The sequence below is a fragment of the Zea mays genome, chromosome 9, assembly GCF_902167145.1.
Source record: "Zea mays cultivar B73 chromosome 9, Zm-B73-REFERENCE-NAM-5.0, whole genome shotgun sequence".
NCBI classification, from domain to species: domain Eukaryota; kingdom Viridiplantae; phylum Streptophyta; class Magnoliopsida; order Poales; family Poaceae; genus Zea; species Zea mays.
The window spans coordinates 124,747,892-124,762,876 of record NC_050104.1 but is presented as its reverse complement, the minus strand read 5'-3'; the positions used below and the strand labels follow the sequence as shown (position 1 = coordinate 124,762,876).

At 40.7% G+C, this 14,985-nt stretch overlaps 2 protein-coding genes and 1 non-coding gene across 5 annotated transcripts; 1 reads left to right on the top strand and 2 right to left on the bottom strand.

Moving 5' to 3' along the window:
• Positions 1-43: 43 nt before the first annotated feature.
• LOC103638995 (pyruvate dehydrogenase (acetyl-transferring) kinase, mitochondrial) lies at positions 44-8,454 on the top strand. 2 transcript variants are annotated; one of them, XR_004852746.1, is made up of 11 exons: positions 44-774; positions 899-956; positions 2,162-2,232; positions 2,314-2,370; positions 2,453-2,516; positions 2,594-3,367; positions 5,033-5,396; positions 5,772-5,952; positions 6,499-6,848; positions 7,588-7,695; positions 8,071-8,454. XR_004852746.1 is itself a non-coding variant. In XM_020543944.3 (11 exons), exons 6-10 carry the CDS (start codon positions 3,350-3,352, stop codon positions 6,661-6,663), a joined length of 732 nt encoding a protein of 243 aa, XP_020399533.1. In that variant the 5' UTR covers positions 245-774; positions 899-956; positions 2,162-2,232; positions 2,314-2,370; positions 2,453-2,516; positions 2,594-3,349; the 3' UTR covers positions 6,664-6,848; positions 7,197-7,527. The 2 variants fall into 2 exon arrangements, 1 of the variants encoding a protein (XP_020399533.1); XM_020543944.3 differs by lacking the exons at positions 7,588-7,695; positions 8,071-8,454 and adding exons at positions 6,192-6,339; positions 7,197-7,527 and having other exon boundaries at positions 245-774; positions 5,177-5,396.
• Positions 8,455-9,440: 986 nt separating this feature from the next.
• TRNAL-CAG (transfer RNA leucine (anticodon CAG)) lies at positions 9,441-9,521 on the bottom strand. Its single transcript has one exon. It is a non-coding gene; the product is annotated as a tRNA-Leu (tRNA).
• Positions 9,522-9,687: 166 nt separating this feature from the next.
• LOC100273583 (Putative nucleoside phosphatase GDA1/CD39 family protein) lies at positions 9,688-14,055 on the bottom strand. 2 transcript variants are annotated; one of them, NM_001148001.1, is given in 8 exon segments: positions 9,694-10,164; positions 10,247-10,443; positions 10,524-10,621; positions 11,227-11,412; positions 12,271-12,313; positions 12,405-12,512; positions 12,692-12,804; positions 13,386-14,004. In NM_001148001.1, coding segments are annotated over 8 exon segments (1,515 nt in total). In that variant the 5' UTR covers positions 13,900-14,004; the 3' UTR covers positions 9,694-9,908.
• Between the last annotated feature and the right edge of the window lie 930 nt (positions 14,056-14,985).

The window sequence follows — 14,985 nt, the reverse complement described above, 5'->3', positions numbered from 1 at the left end:
CATATTAAGAGAGCAAGAGTAGTCTGCCTTCTTCGTTCTACCGTTCTGCCGTCCATGGATCTGGACCGTCCATATCGCATCGTGTGTCTGCGTCTCCCACGCTCCATCCTTCTCCACCACGCGACCACCTAATCCCTAACCTCCCCCTGCACGTTCCTCTCTGCCGCGTTGCTCGCCCCCTGCCTCCACCGCCGACACGACCTCTCTCCGCCTCCCCTCCTCCCTTTGCCTCCACCGCCCCTCCCCCAACGTCATCGCCACCGCCGCGCCACTCGCTCCCACGGGATCCAGATTCGGTGGCTGCCTCCATCGTCGTCCATCGCGGGTCGCGCGGCCGAGGTGGAGGTGAGGACTGAGGAGAACTTCCCTTCCCGTCTATTCGGTTTCTCTTCTCGTCGACTCTGCTCTGTTCGTTCGACAACCAGGCGGGAACCAGAAGGCGCGGGTCCTGTTGGGCGGCCGCCAGGACTTCTTCTACTCGGCGCTCCCTTCGGTTTCCCTTCCCACCGCCGCGCCACTCGCTCCCGCGGGATCCAGATCCGGTGGACGTAGCTCTGGGGCCTCGACGCAGACAGCCTGGGATCGAGATGCTCCACCAATGGGGGATCGAGAGGACGACCGCTCCCCACCGGCGCAGCCCAAGCCCAAGCACTGGAGATCCGTCCGCTCCTCTCCTGACCGCGGGATGGGCATTATGAGCTTCGTACCTGAGGAAGCAGAGCGGGCATTGAGGTCGGTGGCTTCCTAGGGTTTGCCCCCAAGCGTCGTGCCATGGTGAGTGTCTGTCTTCTCAACCCATGATGTTTTTCTGCTAAAATGTAACTGGTGGTAGTGTATAGCTTAAACCAGTTTCCTTGTCCTTATGTCTCATCCCATTCGTGTTTGTGCTTGCGTGTAGTGAATTCATGCAGGGAGCAGGTCGGTGAATAGCAATTCCTTGGCTTTTCTTCTAACCGGTAATTTGTTCGCATATCTATTACCAATATTGTTGAGCTGGTAAAGATTACTCTTTGTGTTTCTTCTTGGGCAGTTCTTGTTTTGTTCAAGGCACTGAACTGACACCAGATGTCTCCCACCGCAAAGAATTGTTCAAAAAATTCGTACGATTATGTTTTGGTACACAAATTATCCGATACAATATTAGTGCACAACAATTACATGAAAACAAACAATATCTCACAAATTCAAGTGGAGATATTCTAAGCCCATATGTCGCAACTATCCATTATGACCACCTGATGGATACGGACCAAGCAGTTTGCGTCGCTAACTTGTTTCTGTTATCCTTAACCTAAGTGACATGGAGCTTGTATATTTTCAATAGGCACAAGTTAAACCTTATTCAGTTTTGAACCGAAGGCAGATTTTGTTTTATAGACCTACTTATAGGTATACTGAGACCCATTGCCTATACCAAGATCCTAGCACTCAGATGCCAATTATTGCAATGCACCTGGCTACAGCTTGCAATCTCGAAGTGCCTCACCCTCCAATTGGAATCATGATGAGCAGCAGATGGGTGAACACACCTGAACTGCATCAGCCACTCTCATGGTCATGCAATCATGTTGTTGCAGGTAAGACGATGCCTCCTATAGGACTAGGAGGGACGGTTGGTTGAAGTGCTCTTCCCTCTTGCACTTTCCAGTTACAACGAAAGGTCCATGGCCACCACTGTGAGACATTGGCATGGTGGAGGGTGCATTGGTGCTTCTTCCACTGGCGCCTGGTGTGAACCAGTTCCCTTTTGTTCATTGCTTCTTGGGTCCTATGATGTGAGCATCTCACGCTGGTAGCTGACCTTTGATCCCCATGTTCACACATACCCTTGGACAGCCTAAGTTGATGCCACACTTGCGCTCACAGTTTTTGCTCTGCTCTCAGTGCTAGGGGTTGTTCCTATCTTGAGCCACACAGTTCTGCACACATATTTTTATCGTTTCTGGTTAACTGGAATTAATGCGGGTTGTTGCTCTCTGCCAAGAGTTCCTGGCCATGCATATCTCACGTCTACATTTGATAACCGAGAAATTCTTTTTTGCAAATGAAAGAAGTTGTATATGAGCTGCACTAGCAAAGTAACATACAAGTTGGTACATTGTGTTATCTTTCTTTCTTTATTATGTGTTCATGGGCTCATTGATATTTTTTGGTACTTCAGGGATAACAGACTACAGAAATTGGTCTTTAATGTTTGCTTGATGGCACAAAAGTAGCTGTATTGATTGGCAGGTTGTTAGACTAAAGCTATCTCCTGGTTTTCTTCAATTCACTTTGTGTTTTTTGGTTTATAATTTGCATTGCATGATGTAGAGAAAGGTTCACCAGTATATTAAGGATCAAATAATCTGATGTAATCACTGCAACAAGGTGGTCTCACTCTTTCTCTCATTTAATTTGTTTCTTCAGGTTCATCATACCTTTTATAAAATAGTCAATATTTTTTATGCAGAATATTCATGTTAGCCCATCAGAATCTGAAGCTCATGTGGGGGTGAGGGATCAAGGCGCAAACCGTAAGACTTTATGTTCTTGTGTTCAAATTATGCCAACTTAGGGATATCATGGTTGACCTTTGATTTGTTGCTGCTAGGTATATAACATATTCACGTCAAACGGAGTGTTATTGGTGCACAGTGCCACCTGTCTGAAGCTGTCTGCAGATTGACGTGTTTGTGCAAAAATATTGCACCTTTCTTTGTTACACTACATTGTCTCTTAATTATTCAATCAATTGTATAAATTGTCTCTTAATTATTTGAATTGTCTCTTAATTATTTGAATTCTAGGATCAATGAGAAGGTTTGTGTTCTTTTTCTTTCCTACCTATATAAGATGAATGATTGGTCTGTTTTCTAAAACATATAAATAAAATTTTGTTTGTTTATTAAGGGTTGATTGGACAACAAAGCTTAAACATTAGAAGGATGAATAAAGTTGTACACTATGACATGTAGTTTGCAATGGAAGGAAACCTAATTTATATGCTTGAGCTTGGGTCAGGAATTATAGTGGTCAGTTTAGATATCTATGGATTTTTGACATCTCCCTCCGTTTTTATTTAGATATCATATTTGCCTTAGTGCATAGACAAGGATGAGATTAACGCTGCGTTAATCCTTGTTTTTTCTGCTCCGTGCAATTGATGCTGTATCATACTCAGTACTCACGCTCGCATGCTCACCTGCATGCAGATTTAATTTTTCGTGGAAGGAACAGAGGGAGTATTAGTCAATAAACAGTAAATTTATAGACATTTATATTTTCTTGGCTCCTGGACTATGGTGCTGCTGTTGATCTATGGAGTGCCGGTTGCATTCTTGCTGAGTTGCTATCAGGGAAGCCTATCATGCCAGGACGAACTGAGGTACTGTTTGGCTATTTTTGTTGTGATAAAACTTGCAGATGGTTACATTATAGGAATAATGCAGTATTCTCTGTCTGCAATAATCCAAACAATGCTATAATATTTCTGCAAATCTGTCATTTCTGTTATTATACTATTTGTTAGAACAAATTCGGTGCATAAAGGGTTTAGGAGATGAATGCTCTTGAGTTCTTTTCAGTACATGCCAGTTGGCACAGTGTAGGGCATATTCCATTAAGAATCTGAAAATGTCAAGTAGTTTATGGCTTTATGCACTAAGAGACCATTAGTGTTTTAATATGTGTGGGTTTGCCATGGGATATATTCTCCATTCCTCTCCTGTCCACACCGTAGGTTGGCCATGGGGATGTTTCCCCCTCCCACCCCTGTGCAATATCTTTCATTTTACCTAAACTTCTAATGTTCATATTATATCAATGTCATTATCATACATTGTTACCAACTTTTTGTTGCAATTTAAATAAATCACTAAACATCTTCACTCCTTTACGAATTGCTTACATATGTACAGCTCACACCAACTATTGATAAGAAAGGCAAAAATCCAATAGATACAATCGAATCGCGGCCCAAATATATTTATTATTTGAAATGCTGAAACAACCAGCTCTGCCTGTCTGAAAGGTCAAACACTCAAACCTGCCACTCAAACCTATAAATTTACTCTGCAATATTTCCTTCAAGAGTTCTGGACCATTACTTGATGTTTCCATGGTTTCCAAGTCTGTTGTTTTTTGTTTGGATATTGGTTTCCAAAATGTGGCATTGGCAAGTCCAACCTTTTATGCAACTTGTGCTACTGCCCAGATTGTATCATAGGTCCATAGTTTGGACATGCTTTGTAGATACTGGTTTTAACATATGAAGGATTTTCCTCATGCTAAGCAGTTTGATAGATGTGTTTTTGATTTCTTTTTTTTCACCGTACAATTAGGCTTGGACAGAATAATCATCCGAGTATTAGGTGCTGTAGTAACCGTAACGAACCGTCAAAACGAGAAAAAACATGGGCATGCAGAAATTGTACATCTAAATCAATCTATGAATATTTGTTTTATGTAAATTTCGTTATTGCAGGTGTACCTTCTACCTAGAAATGTATTGACCATAACAATGTATTGACCATGACAGTGTCAAAGCCCTACAAATTTTGGCACATAAGTGGGCAATACATATTCATTTAGTATCCGATGATTTATCCATTTGAATGGTTTGTGTGAGCCCCTGATCTTTATGTCTTGCTTGTACCCTTTTTTCCTTGAGTTAATATAGCAATTTTATAAGAGAAAATTAAGGTTATTGTGTGTCTGGTTAATCTAAACTTGTTAACCTAAGATGACTGCCCTATTTCACTTGTTTTTTCTAGCTGCAGTAGTAGGTCATTATAGTAGTTCCCTTCAAGCCTAGCACTCAGCCATGCTTTAAATGGTTTCCTTCTATTGTGAATCGTGTTTTTCTTTTTTTACTGGTGGGGTTAGTGGAAAATCTGGACGTACCCGTGAATGGTGGAGAAGCACACAAAACAACAATTATATGCAAAAACTAAACTATGTTTTATTTCTTTCTATGGTATATGAATTTAGTATCTTGATAATCATAATGATTAGAGTTCGTTTGTATTTTTATTAAAAAAATAACTGACAGAGATTGAGATAGATTCTGATCAGCCGACTATACGCTCGGTATTTTGGCGGTGACCTGCAAATCATCTCGATGGAAGGTAGTATTATGCCATCATAATACTACCTTGAAGTGAGGAGCTGTAACGACGAGCTCGCTTTCACACAGATGATCAATATGGTCAAGGTGCGGCACAACAATGTGGTTCCAACCATGGCCTTGGGAGTGCAGCAGCTGAAGAAGGAGTTGGGCCGATCAAGGAAGGTTCCATTCGAGTTCGATGAGATCCACGAGTTCCTTGACCGGTTCTACATGTCAAGGATTGGCATCCACATGCTGATAGGTTCGCAACCTTCAAACTGCTTTGTCAAGAGCTTAATTTATGAAGGTAAAACTTACTGTCAACTTTGTTTTGGCTAGTTTAGTTATTGGACGTGCTATGCTAAATATTTCTCTTATATTTAATTGTTATTTGTTTTCCTAACAGCTACTGTACTAACATATACTACTTTTTCCCTTGAAAGCAGTAATCCAAAAGTTCAGTGTAAATCTGTCAAACTGAGGACATATTTTTGGCCTCATTTATATGTTGTTCAACTATATATTGGGACTTTTGGTCATGGAAAGTATGATATGGTTTAAACTAAAACTGCATCTTCATAGTCCCATCTGTGGGGCCTAAGTCAAATGATTGGCAGGAAAGTTGAGTGTTTGTTGCTATTAGATAGCGTGGCCTGAGTTGTTTGGTCTTGATTATTTTCAGGGCAGCATGTGGCTTTGCATGACCCTAAACCGGAGCCTGGTGTCATAGGCCTCATCAATACAAGATTATCCCCAATCCAGGTGGCTCAAGCTGCTTGTGAAGATGCCCGTTCTGTCTGTTTAAGGGAATATGTATCAGCTCCTGATATTAACATTTATGGCGATCCAAATTTTACATTTCCGTAAGTTCCATAAACTTGGATCTTTATCGATGTTATCATTTTGTGTTGCCATCATGATGTCGTAAAATGTTTTTCGAATTCAATTTGGATGTATCTTATAGATCACATAATTTGTCTGTGTACATTTTCATTGCCTTCATTATGTCAGTCCTTTTAATTGGCTTGCTCTTCGATATAAGAAAAACAAGAAAATAAAAAAACTGAAACATTAGCTAACCTTTTGGATTTATCAAATGCACATACGTCACATTACACCTACACCTGATGTTATTTGAATTGGTGAAGAACTCTCTCCGTGTGGTGCAAGAACGGTATATGAACTCTGATAAAGATGTTCCCCCAGTTAGAATTATAGTTGCTGATGGAGAAGTGGATGTCACTATCAAGGTAGTAGTCCTTGTCATAACCTATCAGCAACATTCTAGCTACATCTATTTATTGATGGAAGTTCATATCACTCTTGATGCATGTGGCAGACTAGAAGTAATTGTGCACAGATTGGTGCTGAAGTTTGATTATTGAGTGGGTGCTCTTCTTGTGACGCAGGTTAGCGATGAAGGTGGCGGGATACCAAGAAGCGGCCTCCCAAGAATTTTCACGTATCTGTACAGCACTGCAAAGAATCCTCCTGAGCTAGATAGACCTAATACTGAAGGGGTAACTATGGAGTATCACATCTGTTGGAGAGAATGGCCTTCAAGAGCACAGTGAATCGGACCCACTTACGGTTAGTTCGTGAGGTAGAAGCCATTGGAGGAAATGTCTCTGCATCAGCTTCCCGTGAACAAATGAGCTATACCTATGATGCATTAAAGAGCTATACACCAGAAATGGTTGAAGTTCTCATTGACAATGTGAGGAATCCAGCATTCCTTGATTGGGAGGTCAAAGAGCAGGTACTTTATCACTAAATAAATTTAAGTTCTTTTTTTCATCCTTTTATGAGCTAAACTGGCAATATGTTCTGGATAGACCCATGATAGATTATCTTGTATTGTTGAGATGGAGAGAATGCAAGTTTGAATGGCTCTGTGCCACTTGATGTACATGAGAGATTGGGTAGGCGCTCTACTAATTATTTACCATATTTAAATCAGTCTTCTTAACCCTGAAAACTACAAAATATCTCATTAGCCATACTTGCCATTCATATAATCATATCCTTTTCAGTGACATGTCTTAACTTTCCACTTTGAGATAGAGAGCATGACTGTCTACTATATTTTGTTGCCTCAATCAAATAGATAAGAAGCTTTGTGCATATGGCCAACGACGCCTTCGGCAGGAGAGTCGCCAAACTTCTTGGCTATGTCTTTCATGTGTTGCTTTTAGTTCTTTTAAAGACTCCTCTGAGTGTTGGTATGTTTCTAATTTGTTAGGTTAGTTCTTAATCATTTCGTAGATGCCTTCCTTCTCGCATAATGACGCAAGATGTTATATTTGGCTTCTGCTGATCATGCCTATATATGCATCTGTGATGTGAATTGAGATTCATTGAGCAACACATGCCTTCTATGTTGGAGATGGGGTTTTAAATAGTGATAAAATTTATGGCAGGTGTTTTTTAAATACATACATATGTATATATAAATTTTGTTCCCTCAAAACGTACTAACCCTCTCCATGTTTTTGCAGTATCTGACCGAGAACAATTATTTTGTGATGATTGGGGTAATTGGGCTGCCCGGTGTAGGCAAGTCAACCATCATGAACGAGCTTTATTAATATGATGCAAGCTACCTGGTACGATACAACTTCACTTTTGTTGTGCTCTTTTTAGTATCGTGCAAACACTTGGATTCATTGCTTACTGAGATGTCATTCTAATGATTATTGTGTAGGTCCACTTTTCAGTCGATTACATGTGCATTATTCTTAATATTTCTACCATGTAATATCTTTTGGTAGCTTGCATCGTATTAATAAAAAATCGCTAGGAGAATTAGGTAGCTAATAAATAGTTAGTTAACTACTAGCTAATTTGCTGAAAATAACTAATAGTTGAACTATTAGCTGATGTCTTTAGCTAATTTAAACAGTTAAGTAATATATCTAGCGCATTCAAACACCCCTTATTACTTCAAAGGCTGAAACCATCGACCTTACGATGACGTGCAGTGGTAACGAAAGAGATGCCAAGTGCGCTGAGGATGCAGAGGCCAGAACATACATACAGTTCCCATTTTCTGAACACAAACCAATGGCACCGTCGAATTCAGAAAGAGCAGAAAGCAAGTTCTTTTTTTAACTTTCTTTCTGATTTGGCTGGTATGATGATGTCTGTAGCACCTGTGATTAACTTCTGCATTAGGAGGGTGTCCAATATTTTTTCTTTCTAGATAAACTTTTAAACCCTTTGGGCACAGGGAATGGAAGTGAGTACTAAGAACAGAGCAAGTGATATTTATGTTTCTAGATAAACAGGCGTGAGGCGTGGAGTAAAAACAGAGGAGGTAAAGAAAGGGCCTTCAATCGTGAGGCATTCATTTTGATTGTTCGAAATGGCAGACTTTGATATTTGTTATGATTGTTAAGTTGATTCTTGATAGTAACACTAAATAATGATCTATGCGTGTACAAGTGCCGTCCGTTGCAACGCACGTGCATATACCTAGTATGCAAGAAGTGCACTCTTGCAACTAGCTCATTGATTCGTTGGAACTAGATCTAACCGTATACGTAACTTGATTTGTTAGGGCCTTTTCTATAAACCTACACAAGTGATAAGTGGTGGTGAGAGAATTTAAATGCTAAATATGATATACGGTTAGATCTATATCTAACGAACAAAAAGACATGTTTATACGATTGTACTTAATAACTGCTTACATATTAGTCGTTGCTCTGACAATAAAATAATAGGTTTTAGATAGGGGTTCCCTTTAGATAGAAGAACAAAAAAATGTTAAGAAAAGAACCAAAGTGAGAAGGACGAGCCTATTACTGTCGGACCAAATTCCTACAATAAGAGCTAGTTTAAACAACATTTCTCAAAGATTTCTATTTTTCTAAAGAAAATAAACTAATTTTTTTGGAAAATTAAAAATCACTTGAAAAACTATGTTTACCAAACTGGCCCTAAAAGCAGACTATTACTCACGGATCAAATTCCAATAATAAAAGCCACTTTAAGCAAAAAAAATGTCAATAATGATGGGTGAAAGAACATATTCAATGAAAAGCAGCCTATCACGTTCGGGTCAAATTCCGATGATGAAAACCAGTTTGAGCAAAAATAAATTATCAAGAATGATGGGTAAAAGAACATGAAAGATATAATTAAAGCAGTCTATTACTTTCGCCAGTCTGAGAAAAAAATAAAGCCTATCTGTTGCTGGAAGCCAGTTTGAGGAAAAAATAATTGGTCAAGAACAAAAATAATTTGTAAAAAATGGGTTGAATGCAGCCCTATTACTTTCGGATCAAAATCGAATGATGAAAGCCAGCTCTTGTGAGAAATCTAAGGTAGCTGAAAAACAAAATTAATTTGTCAAGAATGGGATTCGAACCCATGCCCTTTCGGACCAGTACCTGAAACTGGCGCCTTAGACCAACTCGGCCATCTTGACTTATTGATATATAGAACAATAATACGTTACATGAACCGTAAAGCAAAGGGACAACAGTGAAAAAAGTTACTAGTTTTCCATGCAACTACAGTATCAACGTGAACCAATTTAAGTATACTTATTCGCCAAAAGAATTAGATGTAACAGATGAAAAATGTGGAGCTCATAAGATAAACAAAACAGGTATAATTATTCACCAAAATAATTCAATTAACACATGGCAACTTGTTCTACACATTCTTCTATACGCATTTGTGCTATATTTCATGCTCTACCCACCCAGCTCTGCTACCTAAAATAAAACAAATAATTGAACTGGTACATTGTTGTACAACACAACATCTATTCCTGTCGTATAAATATAGTTCTTCTGCACAAGGTTCAGCATCAGCTGATGTGTGTTATGATGTACCGGCCTTTCTCTAAGTCGTATATGACTTTCGTCTTGTGCTTCCTCCATCTTGATACAAAAAGTACTCCACATAAAAGAAACATTCCCAGCACAGCAAACAATGGTCTATTGCTATGGGTTGATTCCACAGCGGTGTGTAATGGCTTTAAACTTGCATTTTGAATCAGTGTGATGAAAGCTCCTAGAGCCCATTCAACCTGAATGTCTCCAACCTGGTTTGAATACTCAATCCTGATCAGGAGAAAATTAAATTAGATAAGCATATGAGATCACTTGGGAGTAAATTTCACTATGGCGTACTCAATATGCTTACCTCTTATCATCCAGTGATACACCAAGACTGTCATGCAGTAGAGCCACAATATATGCCATCGAGAAGCAATACCGTGAAAAATCTTCATCTGACCTATTAGGATGTTTTTTTCTAAGGGTGGACAAATCCTGATTGCAAAATTGTTCTCCAGCAAACATGAAATCAGAGAGTGATGAAGACTTCTTAAGTCCAAAGAACTGACAGAGAATGTACAGGAGTTAGAAGTGTCAGAAGAAAAGGTTGACATGCAGAAGGAGAAAATAAACATGTAATGGACCTTTGATGTAAAATAGAAATTTTCAGTTGCCAAGAAGTATCCACGCAGCTCAGGTACGAAAGTAGATCCCAGGTGACATTGTTGATACTGGCACTTCTCTGCATTTATATGAGATACATGTGGCACTATTCTGTAAGACATCATGCTAAATTGAGCTTGTTCAGCTATACTAATTCAGAAACAGTTAGGCGAAATATTCGAAGCGCGTGATATTTGCAGAAGGTATTGGCTTGGTGCATCAGTGAAAACATTTACCTTCAAGTGATTTTTATGTCAGTTTATGTGAACAACTGAAGAGAGGCTGTGAAGAGAGACCTGAAGGAGTGGAATATTGATAAAGAGCTCGCCGCAGATAGGAAGGGGTGGAAGTGTGCAATTCACGTGCCAGAACCCTGATTGATAGTTTCGCTTTTCCTCCTTAATCGTTTGACCTTTTCTTGTGTCCATTTTAGATCTTGCTGGTCCTTGTGGGTTTTATCTCTTTTATGTGTTTCCCCGTTTCGTTGTTTTCGGTTCTCCTTTGCCTTTGTTTCCCTTTTCTGTTCTTTGGGGGTTGAGCTCTGAGGTTTTCATACGGGGTTTCATCTCTAGCCTACCCCAACGTGCTTGGGACAAAAAGGCTTTGTTGTTGTTGTTGTTGTTGTTGTTGTTGTTGTATGTGAACAACTGAACAAAGATTTGTAGTTTTGCATATATTTCTTACCCTTTCCTTTTTGCAGTAAAAGCAGTGAAGAAGATATGCATTCTGTAAAGTTTCCAGTCCCATTATCAACATACTGGTTCTCTAATGTTGACCTTGAAGCACCACTCATCCTCAGCATCATTTCTTCATTGCGTGAATATCCTCTGGGAGCACAAGGATCAGCAAGTGTAGCATTTTCAGAAGAGCCTGCAAATGTGGGTGGTGAACTTGAAGAGATACTTGCTTGGTACTCTCTCCATTCTCGAATATTTGTCGTCCGCTAGTTCATTTTTGAACTAAAATGCGACAAATAAAAAAGAACGGATGGAGTAATTAGTACTTAGTAGCTCCATATACTATAATGCAACTATAGGAAACACAACCTATTAATCCCTTCCTGTTTCACACACATCTTACACTCTGTTTAGTTACCAAGTATATAATAAGCCAATGGAACAAGTAACTGTTTCAGAAATTTTTCAGTCAAGTGCCCACTTCGTCAAACTGCTAAAATAGCTCCTATCCTATAACTATGGTCCAGGTACATTTGCACTAACATAGAATACCAAGATAGTTGTAGTAAGAATTACTTATAGGCACAGTGTTCATTCAGCAGTGTCTAGTGCTGTGAATGAACTCTTCATTCAGAGTATATATATTGTGAGACTTAGGGGGTGTTTGGTTTCCAGGAACTAATTTTTAGTCACTCCATTTTATTCCATTTTAGTCTCTAAATTGCCAAATAGAAAAACTAAAATTTCTGGCAATTTAGAGACTAAAATGGAATAAAATCAGTCCCTAGAAATCAAACACCCCCTTAGTTCCCTTGTACATCAGGTACTGAATTCCTAATTGCAAACATTGTTTTTTGAGGCATCCAGAAGTGCCCTCATGCCATGGGACATTACAGGGTCCAAGTTACGCCTAGTCACCTAGGTCTAATGCATGTCCCCAATGACACAGGAACAGGACACCACAAGGTCTCAAAAACAAAGCTTACAAGAGTGCTAAAGTATGGAGTGGCTATATTGATAGAGGAAGGAACATTTAAATCCAAATAAATACCTCTTGACCTCAGCATTTCATGGAACGAGTCTTGAGCTGCATTCTGCGGAAGTAAATGATTTATCAGCCAGCTAATCTATTGTAGGATTCACAAGATTTTACAAAGTAGAAGAGTGTGGATATAAACAACTCACTTGACCAAAGTTTAAAAAGCTGTTGGTATAGAGAGTGTATGTTGTTTCAATAAAAGTATAATTATATGACAGTTTGGGTGGAAGTACTTCATCAGAAACGAAGGCAAGCTGGAAAAAAACAGCAACAGTTACATTGGTCAAAAAACATATTTTTGGAATATGACCAGAAAAAAAACTATTATAGGTGGAGTACACTATCAGGGACTCATTAGCATGCACTGTAGTTAAACAAGATCCAAGGTCCCAGAAGGAAGGATCACAAATTGTGTGTGCACACATCGCTGAACCTGAGCTGAAGCGCCCCCAAGTTCAATTATTCCAACGGTTCTGTTAGGATCCCCTCCAAGTCTTCCAAGAGCATAATTTGCTGCAACCCAAGCATAGATACCTTCATCCGAGCCTGTAGAAGAGGTACCAGCAAGTGTAATAGCTAATGACACAAAAAGGCACTTTTACACACAAACCTCCTCCCCGCACTCCCTAAAAAACGAATTTTTTATGCTTACTAGTTACTAATTTGCACTGTTTAGATCGTTTAAAATTGCTGCATCACATCGTTTTGATTCCAGTTTTAAGTTTTTTATCTGTTACTCAACCAACAGAAATGTCATCTAGTAATCCCCCAAAGCTGCATCTCCACGACATATTTCTGCAATTCTGCTAGTCATTTCCAAACCCACCAACTCACATCTATTGCAGATTTGCTACAAACCAGCAGCGATTGGCACTCTCTTTACATACACACCTGCAATCAGTTAGCATTTCCAATTCATGGCACTATTGGTCGTTTCATTTAAACATCCAATCCCCTATCCACAATGCAATCAGCGACCGAGCATTTTAGAGCTAAGTTTATTGACCATTTCATTTAAACATCCAATCCTCTATCCACTTGCAATCAGCGACCGAGCATTTTAGAGCTAAAGTACAGTCACTTGCCCCAGGTGGCAGAAAGAGAAAATGGCAAGGGGCAGGCAGTACCTGGGATCACCTTGGCCCACGCGTCCTCGAACCGGAACCCAGAGGCTCGTAGAACGTCCCTGCAGGACGCTAAGATTGCCTCCTGGGTGCGCTCCTCGAGCAGGCGCAGCCCTGCGGTGGCCATGAGTCGCACCTCCGCCTCCCCAGCGGCGCTGCCCGCGCCGTCAATCTTATCCCTCGCAAAATCTATCAGCGGCTTCAAAGACTCCCCGGCCCGCGCCGGGTCGGCGGCGAAGGACGAGAGGCCCGGGGAGACGCGCATCACGGTGGATAGCGCCAGATCCGGGCTGCCGTCGTGCCCCGTGACGAAGACGTGGGCCCGGGTGCCCGTGCTGCCTCCGTCTATGATGACGGAGAAGCGCGCGGAGGCGGAAGCGGCGCGCGGAAGCGGGGCGACGACATGGACGAGCGCGGCGACGAGGAGCGCGAGGAGCGCGGTGCCGAGGCAGAGGCCGCAGAGCCTGCGGCGACGGCGGGGGCGTGGCGAAGGGGGTTTGGTGGTGGGGTCAGGCATGGCAGTGAACGGCCAGGACCCCCGCCCGCCGTCGACGCCGCTCGCCGTGACTCGTGGACGGCGAGAGAGGTGACGACGACGTCGAGCTTTATTTTTATTTAAAATATACTATATTTTACATGGTTTTTAAAAATTGCGCAGGAGGAACGCTTTTATAGTACAGGGGCAGGGTGGAAGGCGCCTTGCGAAGTTTACGTCAACGCAGCATCAGGACGATTTTTTTTTCTGCACTAAAGAGCGAACTGTATAATAGTCTATTGTCACGTCGCTCCAGAACATAAATTAAATTCAGTATATAAATTTAAAAATAAAAATACATGGTTCATAAAAACTATTCATCGCCATTATCGTTCTCCTCAATTTTTTTCTCGTTTCTTTGGTCATCTATTTTTAATTGTTTGGTTAGTTTTTTAACGGTCAACATGCTGAACCTTTTCATGACATCATTCATATTGTCGATGTTCTAATCCATAACTTAGTGAACTACTCGTACGTTTTTGCATAATTAACTTCTCATTGACCTTATAAAGTTGCTTTACTATGGTTTTGTTCTGACCAAGGCTCTCACTGATGCTCATTGTTGGCCCTTTGCCCTTGTATTGTGCTCTTACCATATTGCAACTAATAGGGCGACGTGAAGCTATATTCGCCCTTCATGTTGAGGCAGAATCATTTGACTCCATTGCTGGGGTTGGTCGAGCCACGCGCACCACTTAGGTTTATGGCGAAGTGCAAGCTTATAACACCCTAGTTTTTGATCAAGAATGCACTTTTTTTTGGAAATGTAGCAATAATAGCTATGTAAGTGAACATATATATATTTATAAAAGAGAGAGAAACTCTATCACCCTACCCTCTTTAAAAGAAGAAACTTTCCCCTTGATAGGAATATTGTGCCAATTTTTGAAGATACAAAAAAGAGAAACAAAAAGAAAAAGGAACATAATGCTCATGGCGAGCAGCCCAAGTAACCCACCATGCCAACCAACCGCCCACGTGCCCACGACCATGCCCTCCCCTCTCTCCCCACCACTAGCAGACACTCCCCGCACGTAAGGGCACTGTCTTCCTCTTGATCACGCGCGC